At 44.0% G+C, this 25,031-nt stretch overlaps 2 protein-coding genes across 2 annotated transcripts; one reads left to right on the plus strand and one right to left on the minus strand.

Annotated features, from left to right (window-relative positions):
- Positions 1–661: 661 nt before the first annotated feature.
- Positions 662–17,133, minus strand: LOC119456392 (peroxisomal membrane protein 11C-like). The gene is given in 5 exon segments (XM_037718121.2): positions 662–1,643; positions 4,312–4,383; positions 15,890–16,068; positions 16,721–16,903; positions 16,905–17,133. Coding segments are annotated over 5 exon segments (672 nt in total). The 5' UTR covers positions 16,947–17,133; the 3' UTR covers positions 662–1,447.
- A 123-nt stretch (positions 17,134–17,256) lies between these two features.
- LOC119456393 (calmodulin-like protein 4) lies at positions 17,257–23,685 on the plus strand. Its single transcript, XM_037718122.2, has 5 exons — positions 17,257–17,402; positions 17,509–17,539; positions 17,668–17,799; positions 18,465–18,647; positions 23,461–23,685. Exons 1-5 carry the CDS (start codon positions 17,400–17,402, stop codon positions 23,559–23,561), a joined length of 450 nt encoding a protein of 149 aa, XP_037574050.1. The 5' UTR covers positions 17,257–17,399; the 3' UTR covers positions 23,562–23,685.
- The last annotated feature ends 1,346 nt before the right edge of the window (positions 23,686–25,031 follow it).

Here is a 25,031-nt window from a genome sequence, read left to right on the forward strand (position 1 = left end):
AGCGCTGAAGCTTTTACTATTGAAGGGCTGTTTGTACAGACGTTGCAGCAACAAGGCAAGCCTAATAGGAATTTGAGTTTATTTTTGACGAAGGCAGCCGTATCAATATGCATTAGCTTTTTGTTGTATTTTTCAGTCGCGCTGTGTGCACGCCTCGCGCACCCCGCGTAAATGTATCAATTGTCAACATTCTTGAATATAACAATTGACGCCTCGGGTAAGTATAAAGAACTATCGTGCATATTGAGCATGGCGTACTTGCTTGTTGCACGTTACAAGGGCGTTTTTGCATTACACCCCTATCGAAACACGGCCATCGTGGCCGGGATAAAAAAAATAGATTAGTTGCTTCTTTTGCTCTAACAAGGAATGGTACTGCATAGTTCTTCAAGCTCAATAGATGATAACGTTAAAAACCCGTCATAAACTACCGCGCATAATACAAACACAGTTCCGTGAACGTACGCTGTGTCGCATATGGCTTGTTAAAACTATCGACCGTCTCTCAAAACTAACGTGCCATTCATTTTCCGTTAGTACTCGACAACCAGACACAGCTGCCTAACAGGTCTACACATAATCAACTGTAGCAGTGGCGTTCTGACAGCCTTTTCACGTCGTGGACCACAGGCACAGACTCGTTAGCTTGTCTTATCGTCGTACAAGCATAATGCTTATGCATTCGTGATCGATGTCGACAATTAGCATTTTGCTGATGCTGCTCCAGAAGTCTTTGACCTCAACAAAGTGCACGATACAAACCTTCATTGGCGCAGTCACATGCTTGCCGATCGGGAGCTTCACCGCCCACTACTTTTTAGACGCGCGTCCGTTTGAAAGGAATGTAGACTTATTTCATCCTTCACCGCTCGATTGTTGCACTGAGGCACGCAACATACCCTGTTGCTTTTAAATGGTTTTAGTTTCATGGCGTAAATAAAAGCTGCCAACATATCAGAAACGCGTCCACACAAATGGAGACACTATGCGGATACTCCTTGAAGCATTTTTCTCACTGGCCACTATGCGGCGCAACCATCTGTGTGCATTGCACAGCAATGCAATTCACAATGCACACGTGCCGCAGCAAGCAGCACGTGTTACGACGGGGTAGGTGAACCTCAGCTACGCGACTGGCCACGGCCGTGTGTTGAGCTATCGGGCAGTTACCAGACGCTCTCCCTATGTCCATAATTATCCGCCAACTTTGTTCTTGACACCTTTTATGTGCTCCCCCCCCCCCCCCCCCTATTCATATCCATCACTCCACTCCTCTTAAAATTATTTTCCGTTAGTCACTGTCGCATTCTTTAACATTCACCGGGTTGTGGAACGGCACTGCTGCCCCTAACATTCCTATATTTCTGTTTCTCTGTGTCTTCGAGGCTATTCACCTACCTGCCCTCCCACCTGATGCACATCACAACAACCTCACAACAGCAGCATGTCAAAGTAGCAACCGGGAGGTCAGGGAAACAAGAGAAGAGAGTAGTCCTAGCAGGCCGTTGTGCCAGGGCTTAAGCTTCCCTGCCCAGAGGAACTGCCACGGCAGCCAGCTGATGGCATTGATGAGATCAGCAACATTCCGCAGGACACCCAACATGTGACCCAGCTGCTCCTTAGCGAGGAGATCACATTCAGCTCTGGAAAAACAAGCAACTGTGAGCATCCCATCTGCTGGTAACCACACAAACAGATAGACAGCTGAAAATGGGGCGATCAGGGCCGAGATAATGCAGCAATTCTATTCCGATGGTCACCAGTGGCCAGAGCGGCACTTTGCCCATGGGATCAGCTGGCCATGAACAGTGGATGATAAGAGTGGCATAGGATCGAGCATAAGGAATCACTACGTTATACCAACCCAGTTTTGAAAGGAAGCTGCCACCAGTGCAGTCACTTAGCATATGAAGATTGCAGAGTTCCTTGTGGTGATGAAAAGCAACTCGGCATCTGAAAGCTTACTGGTGAGGTCTGGACATCCCAAAGCAACACAGAGGCTATAATAGGTGCCGTGGTGGAGGGCTCTGGATTACATGCGCACAACATGAACAAACATTTTTTGCGCTCCACCACTGTTTAAATGCGACCACAGCAACTGGGATTCAAACCTGCAAACACTTGCTAAACAGCAGAATTCCAGAGCTACTGCGGTGGGTAACTCAACATATGAAGGAGAGTACAAAAAAATGTGGTTGATCCCTCTTATATAGGAATCGGTATAGAACACGAAAGTGAAACGTGTCTTCACAGAAGTAGTGTAATGTTTATTGCACATTGATATATAATGTCTATTGGTGTTTTGTGGCTAAAGCGCCCTTAGGCGTTGATGCACCCACGCTGACGCCTGGTGGCACGTCTCCTCCATCACGACTACCAACGTCGATGACCATGAGCAACCGTCGTGCATATGGAAGTTGCACTACGCTGCACACGCTAGCACAACGTGAAAGACGAAGCACGTAACTGACACACTAACACAACGCGCAAGACAAAGCACGTAACTGAATCGTCACCGAGTCAAATCAGCGCGTACAGCGCGTCGTAATTGCAGCCTCCGCGATCAACTTCAGAAACATTTTCAGAGCTAATTGCGGAGGCCACGCTCCGCTGTGCTGAGTACGGTGAACGCCACTACCAACGCCACCTAGGTGGCGTTGGTAGTGCTTCTTGATGCCAGCGTCCCTTCGAATGCTGGCATCGAGGCGTCGTAGTGCTGAGACCACCGAAGCGTTCACTGTCGGTGCGCGTTAGTGTCATAATGCAGTACTTCTCTTTTCTGCTCGTAGGCGGTGGCACCGCCCCGAGCAAGAGCGCGGGTACACGGAGGAGTGTTAGATATATAAGGCGCGTCTGTGTAGCTCTCTGCAAATGCGTTTGTGGCGCAATGGGTTAAACGCTCGGCGATCTATCATCACGGACCGAGAGGTCGTGGGTTCTATTTCGAAATTTTGCATGTTTGTGGAACTTTTTCTTCTGGTTTCTTTCTTTGTATTATGTTCTATGACGTATTTCCGTGACGGAAATACGTCAGTGAAGTCTTGGTGGACCCCGGCATAAAACACTTTCGTGTTAAAACTGCTGGTAACCAGTGACTAGAAATAATTAAAGACTGCCAAGCAATGCCAAGTAATGTTCAACCTACTTACAGCATAATATAAGAATTAAAAAAGTGACACCATAATGTTCTTAACATCAGTTCTTAATGTTAACTGTTTTCTTACGAACCTGCACGACTACTTGCTTGATCAGGTGGCACGCGTGCATGGACCATGCTGTAGCTTCATGTATATGGACACAGAGATCATTTCTACAGTTTGGCCAGATAAAAGTGTCTTTTTTTTTTATTTAGACACCATATAGACAGCTTTAAAATCCCAGGGCGGTTTGCTGCTTTCTCTTTTCACCCTGGATTGCTGCATTATCTGCTGGCATTTCCAATGCACTTCGCCTAAATATTTTGTCGGCAGTGATAATGCAGCAGTACCATTAACACAAAGTATCATGAGAAAACTAGCGAAAAAAAATGCGACGCAAACACGAAGAAAAGAAGAAACAGCACAACGTTGGACTAGCAACTGACATATATTTGTTTTTTCAAATATATGTCAGTTGCTAGTCTAGCATTGTGGTGTCTCTTATTTTCTTTGTGTTCGCATCCCATTTGTTTCGCTGGTTTTCTCAAGTATCAGTATGAACCAGCTGGCCCAGCAAGCAGCACTTCTACAAAGTATCAATTTTCTCGAAATCCGGTGGCAACAAAATGATTACCAAACGCACGACATATAGTGCCACCTGCATCTAGCTTTGCGTAACACAAGAATATTTGAGCTTATTATTTGTGGCTTAATTGTGAAAAGGACAATTAAATGTTTATGTCCACGAGGGTGGACACAGTGTCTTAAGAGGTCATTGGCATTGAATTTTAATACTTTGGGACATAAACATTAATACAATTTAGTACAAGCATTAATACAAGGGCTAAAATATGAAAAATTGTACTCTACATGTCTGTGGGAGCTTTTCTAATTTTTAAATTTTTGTATGTATTCATGCATTTTGTCCTCACGGTGTGAAGGCTACAGCATTTTTGCATTCGACAAGTAAATGCATAACTTCCTATAAAGGTTTGATTTTCTGAACCACCATGTGTGTAGGCAGGTTTCCCTCAGAAATATACTCCAGCTAAAATCAAGCTGAAAAATGAGTACTTATTTACCAGTACCAATAACTGTGCCCTTTTTCATGCTAAAGAAACACTTAGAAGCTGTAACATCTAGCAAATTTATAAATGCAAATTTTTATACCCACCTTGTACTGTCACCTTTTACACTCGACAATTTTTCTCGCTTTCGTTGAAGGATGTTAATGGTTCGAAGTGACCTATGACAATGAAACAAAACACAATATATTACAACATTAATTGAGTAAAAATAACATCGATTTGTCAGAGAGTGTTACCCAGAAAGATGCTGACCCATGGATTCAACATAATCTCAAAGGTGTGTAAAGAAAAAAATTCTCTCTTGAAGTAAAATTAGAATGCGTTCAGTGGCTGCAGGAAAGCCATACAAGACAGGTGGTTCCACACACATTACTGAATAAAAATATATTTGCCTAAATTGCCCTGTCTGCCATTCCATTAACTGTTTTATATTATTTTTATTCATGTACTCACACGTATGAAGCACAGGAAAAGAAATAAAGCTGTAACAGGGGCTAGTTGGCGTGACTTCATGGCTGAGCACGCTGTCAAGTTTTGACAAAAGATTGGTAAAAGAATACAGACAGACAGGGAGATGCACGAACTGACAACTGGTTTATTTTTCTTCTGGCATCCGCCTCATGTACAGAATTTGAAGGATGATTGCATAAAGCAGGTTTATTTTTCTTCCGGCATCCACCTCATGTACAGAATTTGAAGGATGATTGCATAAAGCAGGGCCCGAAAAAAGAAAACAGATTAAAACCTCACAGCTCACTTAACATCAACATGTGTGCTCAAGTCCCATGCATTTTTTATGTTTTCTCTTTTTTTGTGTCCCCCCCCTCCCCATTCATGGCTTTCATAAATTCCATTTCTTTTTTTCTTTTTTTTTTTTGACATGGCAATAGAAGGTGTGCTCACACATCCACCACTGAAATGCATTTGAAATGCCTCATTTATCACCCCTTCTGTCTGGTTCTTCGATCGTGCGATAACTTTCGTGTCATGGAAACAAGGTTCACACATGTATGCCGGCATGCACAGTATGCAGCTAAATTTCCGGGATGTGTGATCTGATTGCAAGAATAATTATGTTCCCTAAGCCTTTTATTGATACACCTTCCTGTTTGGCCAATATGACTTCCGCCACAGGATAATGGTATACTGTATCTGACACAATTGGAACAATCAACTAACTTGTTTTTGTGTTCCACATAACAATGGTTGCTGCCCACCACATCACAGTCTACTTTCTTGCACAGACTTTAAGTTCAAGCGGCTCTGAAAAAACAATGGCTACTTCATGCATTAAAATAATTTTCTTTAGTCTGTGGAAGACATTATGTACGTAAAGTAAAACTACCGGTCTGCTCTTCTACTCCCCATCTTTTGTGCGTTCTTCTTCGTTCCTGGCAGTAATAGTATGAAGGGCCTTTTCAGCTACTGAGCAGATCACTTTATCAGGGAAACCGCTCTTCTTTAACCTGGCTACCTGCCCGCACAAGCTCTTCTGGATGTTATGCGTGCGAGTCTTTGTAATAGATTACTGCATCCCAGGAAGAGGCAACGGCTCTTTTACCAATCTTTGATTGTCCTGAATCAAATTGAAGTATTATTTTTCTCCACTTGGCTTATACATCCAGCCCATACGGAACCAAAGTACAGAACCAAAGTAAGGAGCCACAGATCTGCAACCTTGGAATAGCAGCGTGCTTTCGGTAAGTAGATCATTACTTGCTTTGTGCTCCATTGAATAATGGTAGCAGTGTACCCTTGGATGAAATTATGGCTTTGTTTCAACGACACTTTGAAAGATTGGTATTCAAATATGAAACGTGAAAATGTGGCATGATGCAGCAGAGCACTGCACAGTCCCGGGCTGGCCCGAAAGCCCTGGCCCGGCCGGGCCCTCGGGCCGGGCGTGGATCAGGTAAGCAATTGTTGACTCGGGCTCGGGCCGGGCTCAGGCCTAGAAGCTTCGGACTTAAATCGGGTCAGGGCCTCAGTCAGGCCTGGATTAGACCCAGACATGCTATTTGGAACTCCACAAAGCTTAAGACTACAAAAACTGCAGCCCTATGCAAATTTTAGGTCAGTGGTGTCTATCGGTTTATGGGAAAGTCAAGGCAGGCAGGCCACGACACAGCAGCTGTGTCTGCAGATTGCTGTACATTAGCAGTGCTCTTCAGTGACTGGGAAAATGGTACCAGTGATCACCAGCAAATCAATCAATCTATCTATCTATCTTACACCATGTGACCCGAATGCTGTTTACTAACTTGAACGACTATGCATGTCCTTGGGGTCATGGTAGTTCCAACGTCATCACACACGCAATGATGATCCCATTCTAGTGATGTCGTTCTCTTAACGCTGTCGTACCATCGTCACCATTTAACAAACATCATCAAATTGTCGTCATACCTTCATCGTCATAACACTTTCGCAGTTCCATTGACATCATTCCATCGTAATCAAGCTGTCATCATTCAATCGTGATTATGTCGCGGTTGTCATACCACTGTCGTCATTGTGTCGTCGACATACGGTCATCATCATACATTTGTTGTCATACTGTGGTCATGATACCGTCGTGGTTGTTCCATCATTGTCATTTCAGCTTTGTCATCTTATTCTTGTCATACCGTCGTCACACCATTTTCGTCATACAATCGTCACGCCATGATCGTCGTACACTTGTTGCCATTCCATGGTCGCCAGGCCACCGTTGTCACACTGTTGTCGCACCGTCGCCATAATTTCAGAAATGTCATTCAATTGCTGTCATGCCGCCTTCGTCGTGTCATCAACATAATTTCTCCTTCATTCCATTAAAATTGTGCTATTGTCAATCGTGATTATTCCACCGTCGTCATGGCATTGTAATTGCGACGTGATTATTTATTGCTATCACTTCACAATCATCCCATCGTTATCATGCCTCCATCCTCACAATGCCTTTATCGTTCAATCAACGTCATTCCTTCATAATTCCATGTTGTCACTGCATGAGCCTTCGGCTAGGGTCCTCGTCCTACCGTCATGAGATACCGTATTTTCGCACCTATAACCCACCCCTGCATATAATCTGCACCCCCACTTTCAGCCCACTGAAAAATAAAAACAAAAAAATATATCCTCACATATTGCTCGTGTAATTCCAGTTCAGGGTAGGCGCCAGTCTTGTGGCTACGAAACGACTTGTGGTAGTGGTGCACAGCTTGTAGGCTCTCTTTTTTTCTTTCTCCACTGCCGCACGCAGGACTCATCAACATCATACTGTCTTCCTGCTTCGCGGTTTCGAACTTCCTAGGCGACGATGATGATTTTCAGCTTTTGCTGCGCGGTAAACGACTGCCGCCGAACAGTGTGTCCACCAAGCGAGCAGTTAAACGAAAATGGCGACAAGAAAAAATGAGGGCGAAGATCGTCCAAGCACTTCTCCGACTTCCCCCGCGGGGCCGCCAAATTCCATTGTTGTATAACTGCATCATACAACACAATTAATATACAGCAAAAGGTAGAAATTAGTTTTGGCATTCACACTTCTCATTCTTCAATGAAGTCTTTTTTCTTGTGGAAAACTCTAGCTGACTTTCCCAATATTTTTTCTCAAGTTGTTATATTATGGGGGCTATGTGTGCAAAACAAGCAGTATCAGCGAGATAAGAGAGGCTTGGTCACTATTAATGCGGTAGGGGCTTAACAGCAAAACGTGCTCTACCGTGAAGCAGCACTAACAGAAAAATCTCGCATATAATCCGCACCTCTACTTTACCACTGAAATTTTCGCATTTTTGATGCGGGTTATACACGCGAAAATACGGTAATTTTGGCGAGCGATGGTCATAACAAAGTGGGCCAATCACACAGACAGTGTATGTCGCATATAGCAGAAGCACTTGAAATCTCAGGAAGGCCACTACAGATTCTAAATAAAGGTGTCTTAGTCCATACAGTGTCACTAGATTGCGTGAATCCTAATCGCATTAACTTCAATAGTCATTTAAAGATGGGTCCTGCCGGAATTCTTTCATCTTCGTGACACTAAAAAATTCTGGTCAAGATTGTTCCCAGGCTATTAAGACTCGAATTCCTAGACGTGATCTTCCTCAGGCGCGAGACGGACGACTCAGCGTTCGATGGAGATAGCACTGTGAGTTTGACAGCGGCCCTGCCTATCAACAAGGGGAAAGGCAAACTTCTAGTGTTGCTAGACATCACACAGTTGAATCAAAATGACGCATAGTTAGAAAGATATTTGTATTGCAACCACACTAAAGAGATAGGAAACTATATGATAGGTGCGAGACTCGCTGCAGAAAAATTCACTAGACTGTCTTCAGGTATCCAAACTATCTTTCGCATAGCAACCACAAGAGGAATCAATAAGAGGAGTTTCAGTACAGGTGGTTACATTTTCCAATAGCAGTACACTTGCCTAGAGGCAGGGTCATTTGTAATATTATTGCAATAGCAATTATATGGACACTCCAGGCGCATTTCCGCTGTCGGCGTCACCGTGGTGTCCCGTAGGAAGTCCAAGTGCGATAACATCGTCACCGCACGCCGTATGTGCGAGTCAAAGTGTGTGAGGGTGACCCGACAACAATGGCTCAATCTCGTGCCCACAAGGGAGGAAAGCGGTGAGGTAACGTGTCATCTTCCATCGTGTGCAAGGCACCGGGGAGGGGGGTTCTACTCTGGTGGCCACGGTGCATGGCACGGTCGCACTGGCCCTATCTTGATGAAAGTTACATGCGATGGGGACAGAGTGCACCAAGTGCTGATAGCTTCATCTGCGCTGTATTCACGCGTGTAGTTCGCACTGAAGACAGAGCCAGCACAAAGGTCAATTCGGTCACTGCTGCTGCCATGCTTCCTCACTCCAGAATTCTGACAGTGAGAGTGCGCAGTCATCGTGGGAGATGCGTTGATGTTTGCTTGTGCGTGCGTGACACCATGCTTGTTAATTTAGTTGGTAAGCAAATGTTTACAAGTTTATATGGCCGATAAAACTACTATCCTTACTTTGTATAGCAGTCTACTAATTTGCTCTCATGATCCATGCTTTGCCTTTGAGGCAAAATGCGACTTTCTTTGCTGCTGCACAAAATTATGTAAATTTTCTACAGCAGTCCCTGATATGCCGCTTTGCACTGCCTGCGCGTGATCATTTTAATGGGGAAAAAAATTAAGTAAATTTTCAACAAGTTCTTAGAGTAGTTAAATAAAGTGGTAGCAAATAAACTCTGGAATGTTCATTCCCAATTCTTTTTTTTTTTATGTGTGTTAAGGAATAGTGCAACCCGCTACTGGTTTCCATTATTTTCTTCGTTATTTGTTCAAGCGAGTTGAATATTCTGCCATAGTTCATCGCACAATTAGTCCAACTAATTAAATTTTGACTTTCAAGTGTCCACTGTCCTTCGATAAATATTGTAGGCCTATGCAGATGCTGCAAAATTTCTCAACATTGGCGAGAGGGATGTGAAAAAGAATCCAGAACACGGAAAATTTTATTGTCTCAGTAAATTTTTCTTTTGAATGCTGTTTTTACACGTTAACTGGCTAAACCCTCATGTTCAAAGCCTTGTATATGTTTTTCTAGCCCTAGGTGGGGTCCCTGCAAATTTACGTGAACAAACAAGCAGACCATATTTCAATCTGACGGGGGAAAAAACTATGTTGTCTACTTTGTACATGCAGTGTACTGAAACAAAAAGAGTCCAAATTTTCATATATTGCGAAACAATGATGCCTAAATTGTCAATTGAAGAACTAACACCATTATAATGAAGCCGAACAAAGCAATTAAAAACGGCATGTTGTATGTGAAAATATGACGGCACATAAATGTTAGCCTTGCGGATCACCAATTTCTGTTTAATGAAAAAAGGTTCTAGAGGCCATGTTTTATGGTATTCCTGAAAGTCAATACACCGGTGTACCTAAATTTATGCTCGTGCCGAATTTTTTGGCTCGTGTTCTATCACTGTACATCCCGATGATTATATGAGATCCAAAGTGAGACAAAATGGCTGGCGGTGTGTACACCTATGTGTTGCTATAGTATATTGCCGCACAACTATTTAGAAAATGTAGTTCGGCTAATCATATCGCACTTTAAAGCCCGAGCATGCTGATCAATGGATGAACTTTTCTGTATCTTCCTCCATAAATCTAAGCAGGCACTGGTGCCACTCTCGGTGGCTGTTTCCTATTCCTAACTACTGTTCCCTATTTTCCTAACTGTCCATTGTACATGTGTGTTTTCATATGAAATATTTGAATAATAATCTGTGCGTGCTTGGCTAGCAATGAAATGAAATGTTTATTTCTCTCACAGCTAAAGTAGCCAGCAAGAGGCGATGCAGGGCAAAAAGCTACTTTGATGCAGCTTGAAGACCACCTGACAGTCATTAATCACAACAGTACCTTCACAATAACCGAGAACCAAGTACTCAACCTAGCTTCGTATAGGCTCAAGGGCTAATGGGTCGAACGGAACCTGGCCGGGTACGGGCCACGTTTAAGATCACCGGGCCAGGCTTAAGAGGGCCAACGCATGGTACTTTCGGGCACGGGCTGGGCCTGAAAAACCTGCCCATGCAGTGCTCTACAGTGCAGTACCTTGACCAAGAAATGGCGATGACCTAGCACCAAATTGTTTCAAGACACGAAGTAACCATCCTTTCTTACACCACTAAAGCTTAAAGGTCTGTGCAAGAAAGTAAACTGCGATGTGGTGGACAGCAACTGTTGTGATGTGAGACACAAAAACAAGTTGATTGTTCCATTTGCATCACATACAGTACGTATACCACTATATTGGACAGAAGTTATATATGCCAAACAGACAAGTGCATCAATGAAAGGCTTAGGGAACATAATTATTCTTGCAATCAGATCACACACCCCGGAAATTTAGCTGCGCACTGTGCAGCATGCATGGTTGAACCACGTTTCCATGACACAAAAGTTACCACATGGTCGAAGGACCTGACAGAAAGGGAGATAAATGAGGCATTTCAAATGCATTTCAGTGCAGCACGCCTTTGCTTGCTCTAGTAAAAAAAAGAAATGGAACTTCTGAAAGCCATGAATGCACAAAAAAAAAAGGAAAATGCATGTGACTTGAGCACAGATGTTGATGTTTAGTGCACTGTGTGGTGTTTACTGTTGTTTCCTCTTATTTGGGGTCCTGTTTTCTGCCATCATCTTTCAAATTCTGTACACAAGGCACATGCCAGAATAAAAATTAATGAGTTGTTAGTTTGCACATCACTCTGTCTGTCTTCTCATGTCTTCTTTTACCAGTATCTCATCAAAACCTGGTAGCACACTGAGCCATCAGTCTGTCTTCTCGTGTCTTCTTTTACCAGTCTTTCGTCAAAACTTGGTAGCACACTCAGCCATGATGGAAAAGAAATGTCTGCTGTTCTAATGGCCACTAGAACAATGTAACACTACAAAGTGAACAACAGGCACCAGTACAAAATGCCTTGGTTAACCCTTTACTTCCCGTAGATGACCTCCGCATGTCCACACATCTTGCACGCCTTCTACCGTGGCCAAGCTGGGTTCGTCCACGGCAAAAACTCCCAATTTCTCTTACCAAAGACGATCTGAGAAAGTCCATATGTCTAGTTCACTCTTTTATGCACACATAGTGCTACAATACTATGAAAGACTTGGTAGAAATATTTTTAACAATACCGACAAGATAAATGGCGGTGACAGCATGTAGAGAAGCCAACTTTCTCCTATACTTAATTATGTTTTTTTGTGTGTGCTCTCTAGTAAAAAATATTGTTTCAAATGCATTTCTTGTGTTTACTTAATGTGGCGATTCAATAGCGCAGTAAAAAGATCTATAATTTGGAAATGTTTTTTCAAAAATAATTCAGGAGGTAAAGGTTAAACAAATCTGAAGGGAGAGTGTCAAGCTGCACTATTGCAACTTGTCTAGATCTGGGAGTAGCTTCCTAGTCTGTATGAAGCCCTTTTCATAAAGGACAATAGCAGAGTGTGAAGGAACATGTTACGGACTATATCATCTCAAAAAGTAAGATGTAAACTTAAGAACTGTGCTTTTCTCAGCCTTATGTGTCGTTCTTTTCACATGGCGTCCTCCGAATGCAATACCTGATGAAGCACATGGTCGTTTGCATATGAAATTTTGGTTATACACCAGAAGTTGTAAACCACAGAATATGGAGTGTTTTACCACAAGAATTTTTCAAATTGGTTCATCATTACAGGAGATAGGTGACACTAAAATGTTGCGTCGCAATGCTGCCACGAGATGAGCTTCAATGACAACATTGACACACACTTTTTCCCTCAACAAAAGTCCGCAAGCAATGTTCCTTTCCTGCATTTTCCCATACCAAAGCTGTGAGACTGTCATGTTTACGTCACTAGCCCCCACTTCCTTTCTTTCTTTTTTTTCTATGTGGCACACTTTCAGTGGCAGCTTTGCACATTCTGGATTGGAAGATTTGCCAAAATCACGGGCCATAATCGGCGACGTTGCAGGCAGTGTGTCTTACACAGAGAAGTTCATGCTAGACAAAGGGGGCGGGAGCTCCATTTGATATTTTTACGATTTTTGCACCATGCAGCCGATTGATACTTTACAGACACGACTGCTACTGTGTGGTCTTCGCATCGTGGTTGTCTGTTAGCAATGGCCAAACCTGGTGAGGGGGGCATTTAAGGTGATGCCTCACAGAGCATTATGTCTGCTAACTGTCAAAAAATAAGTGCACACAGGAAAGCAAAAGGGACCAAAACTTACCTTAAGGCTCAAATTGAACACACTTTCACATGCAAAAGTAACGAAATCTCAGCATTTTCAGGCTAAGATTGGGCATTATTTGGCAGAACGATTACCAGCAGTTCTTGTTTAAGGCATAGTCATATGCCTGAAGAACATCTTTGCTAGCTGATGCAAAGATTGAAATCAAAACTAGAGGAGAAGGAAGGAGGAGAAGGGGGGGGGGGGTATTACTTTCGCACGTGAGGGCATACACTAAAGTTATTGTTAGCATCAAAGATTACAAATCTGCAGTTTGAAAAGTAACAGAACCTCCCCAAAAAAATACACCTTCTAAGAAGCACACTGCCATTGACCTCCCACAGCTCTTCCCAACCATTCTGCAACTTCTTGCGCATAATCAGCAGCACTGACATTCAAGAATACAACAATTTGTTGATAATTTGTAGCAAGACCGCTTTCTTGCCTTGGATGTTTATTTCCAGAAACAGTCAAAGTTGGCTGACTTTCAAACAGTCAATGGTATTAGCATGCAGCCGTTGGAGCTTTCCATTCTTTCTTGATGCCCTGCTGACCAAATGTCACCTCGTGACCATACTGTCCAACAGCCCACAGCCCTGCGATTCACTCCATTTCGCTGTGCTAGCCCACAACAAAGCATGATACTATCTCTCTCAAAAGTGGACAGTGTACTCCTGCTCTCGCCTCCACCAGCTCTGTCTGTGCCTCCAATCTCTGAGCCAGCAACAACACTGTCTTTGCCTGCTCCCTTCGATATCAGAGGTAGGTATGCTACATTCTACATGCTGCTGTGCTTTTCTCACAACCAACAATAAACAGTGACAGCTACTACATCGTGAGCACATCACCATTTCCTGCTCCTCCTAAGTCTCTGGCTAGTGTGATTTCCTTATGAATTCCTGTCTGCAAAGTTCAATTGAAAGTTGGCCCTTCCACAAATTCCTACTGCTGGTTGTAGTGACTCGCACACGCACAGTACAACAATATCTTCCGTGCTGCATCTTGTTATGCCTGTTATGGTGTCGTTGTCCCCAACCCTGTTGGCTCTGAAGTGCCTGCAGTGATACATCCTGTCACTCTCTGACTGGTTGTTGTAATGCCACACCTCTTACAATGTGTCATGGTAGTGATGAGGAACAAGCATTATCCTGCATTCCTAAGGAAGGCTAATTGACACCTGTGGAAATGCCTTTTGCAACCCCCAAAGGGACAGTGAGGCAGTACAGACAGCACGCAGCACCAATGACTTCCAGTATCCTCAAGCAACTCCCTTCCAAAAGGAAAAGAATGCCACCTGAGTGACATCACCACCCACCCCGCTTCGTTTTGCTCAAAGATGGACTGGTAAACCTGCATCGAACAGCGAGCTTAAGGCTCGCTGTTCTTCTAACATTGTTAGAAGAGAGACAGCACCAGTCAACCCAGTCAGTCTGGTGGGACAAGCTATTCGCCATCTATCTGCCACTTGCAAATAATGTGTAAATGTTTGTAGACTCTGTCTTCTTTTCAGCTTCAAAACCACAACATTGGTCTCAGCCCTCAGGTTCGAAGACCTGTGCTGTTCATAACATCTAAGGCAGCTTTGTGAGTGAAAAACTCCAGATCTCAACAGTGGTGCCTGCGGTAGGATACAAAGATATCCAGTATCTCAAAACCCTGCACGCAACTGTCAGATGCAAGCCCCAGTGTGCCATTCCATCAGCCCCCAGCAGGGCCTGTCTGCAGATTCATTTGTAGCAGTCTCTGGTCCTGGGATCTGCCAAAGATGCATCCCAGCATCTGCGAATATACAAGCCTTTCTGCCGACTTGTTTTTCACATTTTTAGAAGCCCTTCATTGCACTTAGCTTAGTGGCATGTATGCAGCTGATGGAGCTGTGCGCCAGATTTTCCCATGCCTCTCACTTCGATCTGCTTTACACCTTGCCGCCACCCTTTCTACAGGCTTGTTCCCTATCAGTTCAGCACTAACAGCATCTTCTTCCCTGGGTGCATTGACATCTGTGCCAATAAGTGATGCTGCGCAATCGAGCCATGCTTCAACCATCTGCCCCCTCCTTGTACGGCACATCAGTTCGTTATTCATTACCAACCCTATTGTTTCCCTGCGTGACAACCTCTTGGTCTGCAACCAGTGCACATTCATGACTATGTGCAGGGGACTATTTCCAGCCCTGGTAGCAATGCATTTACCAGTATAAGCCATCAACAAAGCTCATTTTATAACACAACAGGTGCTTCAAGAAGTCTGCACATACCTTTCTGAATAAACCCTTTCCAAGAACTCCCAGTCAGCTTGCTTGCACAACAGAAAAAAATCTTCAGCACAACAACATGATTCGGTGAGACAATAAAATTGGTGTTACAATGACGTGTGCTTGGTTTATAGGGTTTGGCATGTTCCATAGTGACACACGAGCTACGAGAGATGCTGTATTGGAGGGCTTTAAATTAATTTCTGACCACTTGGGGTTTTTGGAAGCAAACATTTCTAAATCGGGACAAAACAATAAAACAAAAGACAGCATACTGTCTTGTCTTCTTGTTTTGTCTCGTTTTAGCTATGTTTGCTTACAAATCATGTATCAACTAGCTTACCTAGTTATGTCATTGCCCCAAGGATTTTTTAATCTAATGCACAGTACACAAGTGTTTCTGTGTTACTATTCCCATTGAAACATGGCCGCAGCAGCCCGGAATCGAACCTGCAAACTCATGCTTTGGAGAAGAATGCCATGCTGTAGAGCCACCGTGGTAAGTTAATGACATGCTTGGCCAGATATCACCACAGTAAGGCCGCCGATAAAGTCAATGCAACTTTATGGCCAAACCATTTGGCCATAGTGGCTGTTCTTCGTCATGCATGCTTTTATCACATACCTTGCAATTCCACAGTACAGGGAGATGGCCCACAACACTGTGCCTGCGGTCTCCCAGGGGCTGCCATCAAGCATGATTATTTTTTTGTTGCACAACCACGAGATGTGCTCAATGGGATAAAACACTTGGTCAGCAATGTTCTTCAGGACACCCAAAATCTGGAGTGTGGAGTCATCCTCCTAGAACACGAGAACTTCTATTAATATAGGTAGCCTCCCCCGCGCGGCAGATCAAACATACTGTCATGTATAAAGGGTGTTTCAAATGAGAAGAGCAAGACAATTTTAAGGAATGGTGATATGAACACTAAATTTCTTCTCAGTTTTCCTGTTATATTGCGGCAACAAATTATTGGCGACAGTAGACATTACTAAATGTTTGATAATCCCAAGTAAATTGGCGAATGAACGTTTTATTAGTTACTGAGTACATACGTACATGTTGAAGCTGCGAAATCGAAGCACTGAGACGTGTGTACACACAGTAAATACCATGAGACTAGCACCACTTCTGAATTATATTTATCCTCAAATTCTGTTCCACTTTGGCATTGCGGCGCGCCAGGAAGGTTTTTCTGGAAAAATGACGAAAACGCGTTTCTCCGCAATAAATGATATCGTAAATGAGAAATAGCGCAAGCCGGCGTACTTCGATCTGTGACAGCATTCGTGACGATTCCCACAGAGGTCAACTGCCAACTGCCATAGCTGTCAACTGGCATGTCTACGTGCTGCGCTAGCACCTGTAGGACGCGGAAGCTTCCGGAAGGGTCACGCGTTGTTTTCTTTGTCACAAGCGTGTCAAGCCGGGATAAACAAAACACACACTTACATGCTTTCCAATACCGTAAGATAAACTGTACTGCAACATCGGCCAATCGTCGAGAAGCCTGCACACAACACGGCAGTGGCTAAACTCTGAGCTTGCGACTCTCAACTTTCGTGATAAACTTCCTCTTGTAAGGCCACTGCTCAAAAGACAAGCGTAACCCAAAGTTCGAATAAGCACGTCCCGGACCTCCGTGCGTCTGGAGCATCTCTTCGAGGCTCTTCATCATCAACGATCGGTAGTACAATTACTAATATCAAAAAGACGAAACCTCTCGTTTCAGCTGTTGAGCGGGTTACACGTGCAAGTCGATGTAAACAAGCGCAAACAGATGTAGGCGCATTAATACAGCTGAAGAGCAAACACACGAGCTGCGTCGACCAAAACTTTCTACTAACCTTTATTTTCAACGAAGGACAAAGTGAAATAGTGAGACTCAATAAATATATATACATGTGGCTAGTACATATTTAATTGTTGCCTTGTAAGCGGCACACATGTAAAAATAACTTGCACTATCTTTTTAACGTGCATTTAAGACGTGTGCACAGTCGACCTGCCTCGCGTGTCCAACAAAAGTTTTTTTAGGAGGCATTGGTCCAACATTCCGCGCAACGAGCCCTCTGCTGCAGCAAAGCTTAGTGTTTCACATTCTTTCTTCCTCTGTTTGTTGACAAGAAGCATGGTAAGTGCTTCTGACCCGTTAAATGACTAATCTATTTCTGTTCTTTTTAACGTTTCAAACGACTTGACACCATTTCTCGTAACACATCGCTGCTTTCGATTTTCAGGCAAGATATTTCAGAGAACAAGATATCGATGGTAAGACGGCATTTATTGTGGTATAGCATGTTATTGGATATGTTTAGGTCACAAGTGACCACGTTAGGAACCACCGCGTTGCATGGGAGCTTCATTAAACTCAGTGCAATTACACTGCCCTGTTGCAGAGTTCCGGGACTGCTTTTATCTGAATGCGCATTCCGGACAAATTCGCACCCTCGATGAGCTTACATTGATCATGCGGTCTCTGGGGCTAAGTCCTACAATTACGGAGCTTAAGAAGTATTATAAAGATAAAGGTAAGTAACCGATTTCCTACTTGCCGGAAGTGTGCCGTTGCCGCTAGCAAATTGCACTGTGGTATCAAAGTTGTTTCTTCGTTAGTCAAAAGTATTGCTTCATACTCGAATTTAATTGGCAGCGTGCGGAAGACAGTTACGGGACTATATATATTTTTTTCTGTTTGCATGAGAAATGATTTCTCATAGTCATAGAGCAGCAAAGAACACCGATACAGCACATGTGTTTTGCTTAAATTTGGCACACACGTAGCCATAACCTATATTTGATGGACTGGATCGAGCCAAACCATTTTCGTCATGAATTCGCACTCTGTGCGTGCAAAGCGATATTGTGTCTTGTTAAGTATCAGATGCATATAACATAGAGCATGTATAGATTTAGGGTGCAGAGGAATGCTACCGGTGTGTTCCACGTTGTTCCTCATTGTTGTGTACCTTCTCGTGTTCATTGTTGTGCCCTTGCCTTGGTTCCCACTTGCATATATTTTGCAACATGCAAAACAAATCTTCCAGTTTCAAGTCAGCAATGTGTGTCTGTACTTTAAGGCATATATTGAAGAGCGTCCCAGGTAGCCAAATTATTTTATAGCCTCATCCCTCCAGATACATACGTTAAACTCAGACAATCAATCATTCAATGGCTATTGTTCCCACCCATGCAGGAGGCAAGATCTCATTTGCAGACTTCTTGGAGATCATGCATGCACATAGTGAAAAGGAAAGCATACCTGATGAGATCGTCAAAGCCTTTAGAGCCAGCGACAGATCTGGATCTGGTCAGATCTCTGGGAGAGAGCTACGGCGCATTCTCCTCAACTGGGGAGAGAAGTTGACACCACGTGAAGGTGATATGCCCTTTGTCAGACGCTTTTCATTTACTCTTCGCAATCTATAATGAAAGCCCTTGAAAGTCCATCCATATAGGAGAAGCTTAAGTTTGAGCAGCTTGTGAGCCTCTTTTATTGCGATAGCAATTATATGGACACTCAAAAGCAGATTTCTGCCGTCGCCGTGAGGTTCCGTATGACGTCATTTGGAGAAGAAATCGTCGCCGCGCGCCGAACACTGTATGTGCGAGTGAAAGGGCGCGAGGGGCGCGTCTTTCACGGGGAGTGAACGCACGGCGGAGAACAAACGCGCGTTCTGCGCCGTGCTCGCTTAAGGGCTGCAGAAGTAGGCGTCTCTGTTCTCCTTCACAATCACCATGTATGTAGAGCAAACGCGCCTTCTTCCAACGAGCGAGAGGCCGTGGGGGAGGGGGAGGGAAGGGAGGCGACGTTTAGCTGCGGCACGCAGTGCCTATTTGGCGCTGAGCCGTGCTCCCTCAAGGGCTGCAGAAGATAGCGCCAACCTTTCCCTTTCCCTCAAGAACCACTTACCAGTGCCTATTTATATCAGAGGCTCCGGCAACAGTCACCAACGCCGCACGCATTTTGAGCGAACGCGGACAAAACGCTGATGGCGTCGACAACAGTTCTGCGTGTTGCCGATGCTGCTGCATGTCCAAGTTTATACAGCTGATAAAGCTAATATCATTACTCCGTATAGCTCTCTACAAGTTTGCTATCGCAATTGATGCTTCGCCTTTCAGGTGAAACTGCGACAACTTTTTTTAAGACCAATGATGTCATGATCAGGTGAGCCCCTGTAAATCAGATTGCTTTAAATCTCGGTTGCATTCAACTTGCAGTCGAAGTCCAAAGTCAATTTTCAGTCTGAACATTGCACGCCATTCCTGTACTAGCATAAGATATGACAGGGATACTAAAAGATGCCACTGCAAAAATCTTGTCCCTATGTGATAGAATCAGGCATGGCTTTATCTCTTAAACTAAGAATGGACCATGCATTCAAAAGAATACTCAAGTTGGTTGCCCTGCAAGACTGTTTTCCAACCAAAATCTCTCGTCAACAGACTGCATTTTTCCCTTGAAGTGCGGTTCCCCCAAGGTGAAAGCATGACCACAATGGCTTACCAAAATTTCACGTCACAGTCCCAACACCTGGCCTCCAAGAGGGAATGTATTGTTGCCATTCAATAGCCTGCCTTTACAACCGCTGCACTCTCGCAGAGTAGAGGGGTGTGCTATAGTAAAGACGAAGCTATTAAAGTGGAACAATACCTTGCACAGTATTTTGGTTGGAAAATACCTTTCTTACACATTTTATAAATGGTCAATTACATACTATTTTATCAGCACAGATTGTTGTGCGAGGATTACATCAGTCAATACACTGCGATAAAACATTGCAATTGCCACGGTCTCCAGTTGCAAGGCCAACACAGGAAGTAGATGATCGTAAAAAGCATTTATGTGAATAGTGTTTTTTTTTTTCTTTTTTTTTTCGAAGAAGCGAGAAGTTAACTTTAAACGGAACAAACGCGGCACACAAACTCCCTAAACTGAAGAAAGACATCCTATTAAAGTGCAGGTCAAATAACAAGTGAGTAAAAACTTTATTGAAAATAAATGAATAAAAGAAGGCATGCTGGTTGGGGCCCCTATTCCAGGGCTCCACTGGCACGAGCGGCTCGCTGGGCTTGGTCCAGAGGAGCCAATTGGCTCTCCCGACCCTCGTCTGCAAGCCATGCCTCCCACTGCCTATTCCTCATGAGTGGATGTTTCAGTATTATTGGGCTGTGTATGTGCGGAGGCCTATTGGCACACTCCCATGTGATGTGTTCAAGTGTGGGTATTTCTGTGCACCACGGGCACTCGTCAGTGAACCTCGTGGGGTGTATTCTGTGTAGGTGGTGCAGGTTGGGGTATGTATTCATCTGAATACGAGGCCAGTCCCTCTAAAAAAAAAGATCCCTAAACATTAACATCTAAAATATAGTCTGTGACCTGGCACCACCGAAAGATGGTAAGTGAATATCCATGTCACTTCACTAATGTCAACGAGTGTTATCACTGGTTCCAACGTCCACACTGATGTAGTTGCCTCTCCCTGCTTAAATTGCTGGTTACGATGTCCATGCAAAGATGATGAACATGGAGAGAATTTGGTGAAGTGTTAGTGTGATAGGCGTCCAGCTGGATGTTACAGAACATAGCTACATTAGCCTAGACTACCACCACACCTGGGTCGCTATCTTGTACGTGTTCTAAAAAGCTAACGTTCGGTTTCGCGTCACGCGATTGGGGCCTAGAGTGCCCTAGGCCACGATATTGGCGCCACCTGTGCAATCGCGTGAGACGAAACCGGACGTCGGCTTTTCGAACGCGTACAAGATAGCAGCCCTGTAGTGCGGCTGACCGAATCTCAACCAGCCATGTTGGCTCTGGCCCTGAACAGGCTCATAGTGGCAGCTGCTGGGGTACCAAGGGTTTCTTAAACTGAAGCACCACTGGTTGCATCCTTGAAGCTCACTGTTGGCACCATGGTCCAAGCACAAATCCCACTGTTCCAGAGCATTACTGGGCCCTTACCTTCAGTCTTTCCTCCCCAGTGTGTCATTGCATTGCTCTTTCTATACCGCTGTCATTGCATCGCTTCTTTTATAACCTCTCATTTTGCGCATTTTACACCGATTGGTGCACTCAACTCTGTGTAGCTTTTCTTCATTCCCTACTTCATGTCACATGCAGTAGCTTTTTCTTGAACTGTTTCGCTGTGACTTTTATCTTCAACCTTTTGTTCCTTGGCTCATGACAGCAATGAAATGCCTTTATGTGCCTCATTGCCATGCATAAGTTTCTCATTACCTTGCACAGACTCACAGCTGCATCTTAATCACTGTCGTAGCGCTCTGGTAAATTTATTATCACTTACCATTTTTTGTTTTAACTGAATTCCGTAAGAAAAAGTTGGCTTACCTTTTTTTTTTTCTTGTTTTCAGTTTAAACCAAGAAAGCTGAACCCTAACTACAGTTAAAGCTGCTTATAACGAACCTCCATATAACAAATTCCTGGATATAACGAAGTTTTTATATTCCCCACCGTTACTCCATAGAAGCACATGTATTTGAGACCTCTATGTAACGAAATGGCAGCGGGAGACCCCCTCGAAATAACGAATTTTCCCCACCGACAACCTAGAGATTTTGCCCCAAATTTTCACTTTTGCACGAGCAGCAACCGGAAGCACCTTCTCCGCCGCGAAGGAATGCGAAGCGGCGGCGGCGCGCTTGGCGTGCTCGAAATCACGGCGACTGCTAGGCGAGAGCGGGCGCACGTGTGCGTGCGAGCATGCGCAAGGCAGGCCTGCATCCCTCGACCCGGCGATCTTGCCGCCTGCGGGCATGACCTTTCCCCCTCCCTTGATTCAAACCTGATCCCGCCGCTTGCTGCGCTGCGCGGGCTCGCTGGACGATGACGGAGCAGCATTGTGTTTATTGATGTCGTACGAACGGTCAGTGCTGCCGATCCATCATGAACAAACAACAAAGCAAAATCACACAGTTTTTTACCGCGAAATAAATGTTCTGGGTGAGCTCTGCCGTCTGTTACCCTTTTGCTTACTTAACGTATTTACTCGAACCTAACACGCACTTCTTTTCCGATAAAAAGGGTCCAAAAATTGCCTGCGCATTAGAATCGAGTACGACCCTAAATTTGCACTACCATATCGCTATCAGCATTTCAATATGGCCGCCTCCTACGCACTTCGAGCCTAGCTCCCGTAGCTTCGACCATGTGCTGTCGTACGTGTGTCTACGAATTTAGTTAAACAGTGAATTTTTACAAGCTTATACAGCTGATAAAACTACTATTCTTACTTCGTATAGCTATCTGCTTATTTGCTGTCGCAATCGATGCTTCGCCTTTCTGGCGAAACTGGGACTTTTTTGTTCATCGCAACTTTAGTGTATTGGAAGTAAATCTTGAGCTATAGTTGTATTTCTGTATGAAAGCATGAGGTGCACGGTAGTGCAAAGGATTTTTTTTCCTCTCTTTTGGTCACGGAAAACGGGTGCGCAGTTAGAATCGAGTAAATACGGTAAGCGTTTTTTAGAATTTTCGTGGAACCTGCATATAACGAAATCCTCTTCATAACAAAGTTTTTCAGGAATTTGGCAATTTCGTTATATCCAAGTTTACCTTACAAGACTTTGCAGAACCCTGTCCATTTTGCATTTTCTTGGGTTTTAACCATATGGTTAAAGGGAAATAATGCTTGCAGGTTTAGTATTTGCATCAACTAGCCCAGCAACACAAATGCTTTCTTGCTGCCAAAGCTTCTCTCGTTTCAAGTTCCCTTTTTGTGGTGTGCTGTTGTAATTGCTCTAAGTTACCAGTGCTTCCGATAATCATACACTGGTAATTTGCAATTGAGAAGCTTTGCAGATCAAGAATATTTGACCCAATAATTGTTGACGCATTTTCAGAAGCAAGTACTGCAGATATGAATGCCTAATGATAAGCCTTTCATTTCATCACAAAAATGGAGGTCATTCAAAATCTGTAGTCATTATGCAAGAACCACATTAGTAATGGGCAACTCCGCTTGTACAAAGTGCACACTACCAATATTATGTACTTTCGACAGCAGATGCGTATACAAGTTTGTTTTCATGTCAATCAGTCAGTACGCGGTTCTTGTATGCGCATGACTGTTTGTGCTGCTACAAGCAGTTATGCAAATTAATTGACACTGCACTGTCCAATTTGTGGTTTCCTCTGACTTGGCTTTTTCATCTTGCTGTTTTTCAGTGGAAGCAATATTTCGAGAGGCTCGCATTTCACCAAACGGCCCTGTCCAGTACAATGATTTGGTACGGGTCGTTTGTGCACCAGTGCCAGACTACTACTGATCCGAAGCACATGTCAGGCCATCGGCTACGTTTCACAGTACACGTCAACACATGCTAATATTATTTGCATAAATTATTTTTGTACGGGATGGTGGCAGCAATAAATATTTTACTACAGTGATTATACAGTTGTGTGGTGATCCTGGTGATGAGAATGCAGCAGCTGATCACAGCATTTTGATGGTCATGCATCTACGAATGGAAGTTCTGGCAAGCTTATTGCAGCCGTATGCCCTGCAGGTGTTGAAAATCGTGCCTTATTTGGAAACACACACTTCAGTCCAGGTGTTAACTCCTTTGGGCACTCATAGCAAAAAAAAAAAAAGATAGACACCTGCTAGAAGCACTTAACCATGCTGCTTTCGGTTTCCAGAGCATAACACTGCCTATTGCTCTATTATTTCACGAGGGTAGGTGCTTGAGCCAGTAGGTGTGGAATAATTCACTGTACATGGAAAATGCAGGACAAACAGGCAGAAGGAACAATACACAGTGCCATATTTCGTACCCTCTGGTTTCAGTGTTGTATAATGAATTCTGTTTTCATATCCTCACCTGTAGCCTTGGCGTAGAAAGGTGAATCGGGCCATGGTAAAAAGAATTGGAATGTAGAGCAATTTATTCATTGTTATCTAATAATAAACAATCGTAATAGAACTTGTAAAAGGATGTCCCAAAGCACCACCCTTTAAGAATAGTGCTGTTAATGTTTAACATTCACTGATTAGCTTTTAATACAAACAGCAGTTACAAGCTTTCAAATAGGGCTGATCATGTTCATTCGTAATGCTTCATTTCAGGCACGATGCAATGCAAGGAAAGATAACCAACTTTGGTTTAAACCACTGCTGCCATGGATGGCCCAGTGGGTAGAGCACCCGGCTCGGCTGCAGAAAATGCATGGTTTAAACCCCATCACTGGACGCCTACCAGTTTAAAAGACGAGTACATGAAGCCCCATAGCCAGATACCCAACTTCTCTGGGGTGCATTGCTTGGGAAAGATTTGCAGACTGCTGTGCTTGCTATGCAAGGAACTGAAAAAACAAAGCACCACACAACTCTCCAAAGCATGCCTACTGGTCCCATGCTAACATTTTCCCCAACAGGTAGGTGTCCGTCCTAAGTGTCGAGGTCCCGTATTGCCCGAGAGTGTGCTCGTACCTGTTTCACTGGTACGCCGCCAGGTACGTACCCAGCAGCAGCTTTCGTCTGCCTCCTACAGCCACAATGGATCCTCTTCAAGAAGACTTGTCTGTGGTTGGACAAGGGGAGCCCATCGACTTTTAAGTCTCTGTAGGTCCCTTAAGATGAGAACCCCCTACATGTAGCCAAGCACTAAGGCAGGGGAACATCTCTATGTATTAAAGAACGGTGGGTTCTCGGTGGTACTGTGATGCGAGCCCCGCACTTCCCACATAAGAGGCAGATGCTCTACCACTACGCCATTGCAGCAGACCTGTACATCCTG

The sequence above is a fragment of the Dermacentor silvarum genome, chromosome 6 (genome assembly GCF_013339745.2).
Source record: "Dermacentor silvarum isolate Dsil-2018 chromosome 6, BIME_Dsil_1.4, whole genome shotgun sequence".
Lineage (NCBI taxonomy): Eukaryota > Metazoa > Arthropoda > Arachnida > Ixodida > Ixodidae > Dermacentor > Dermacentor silvarum.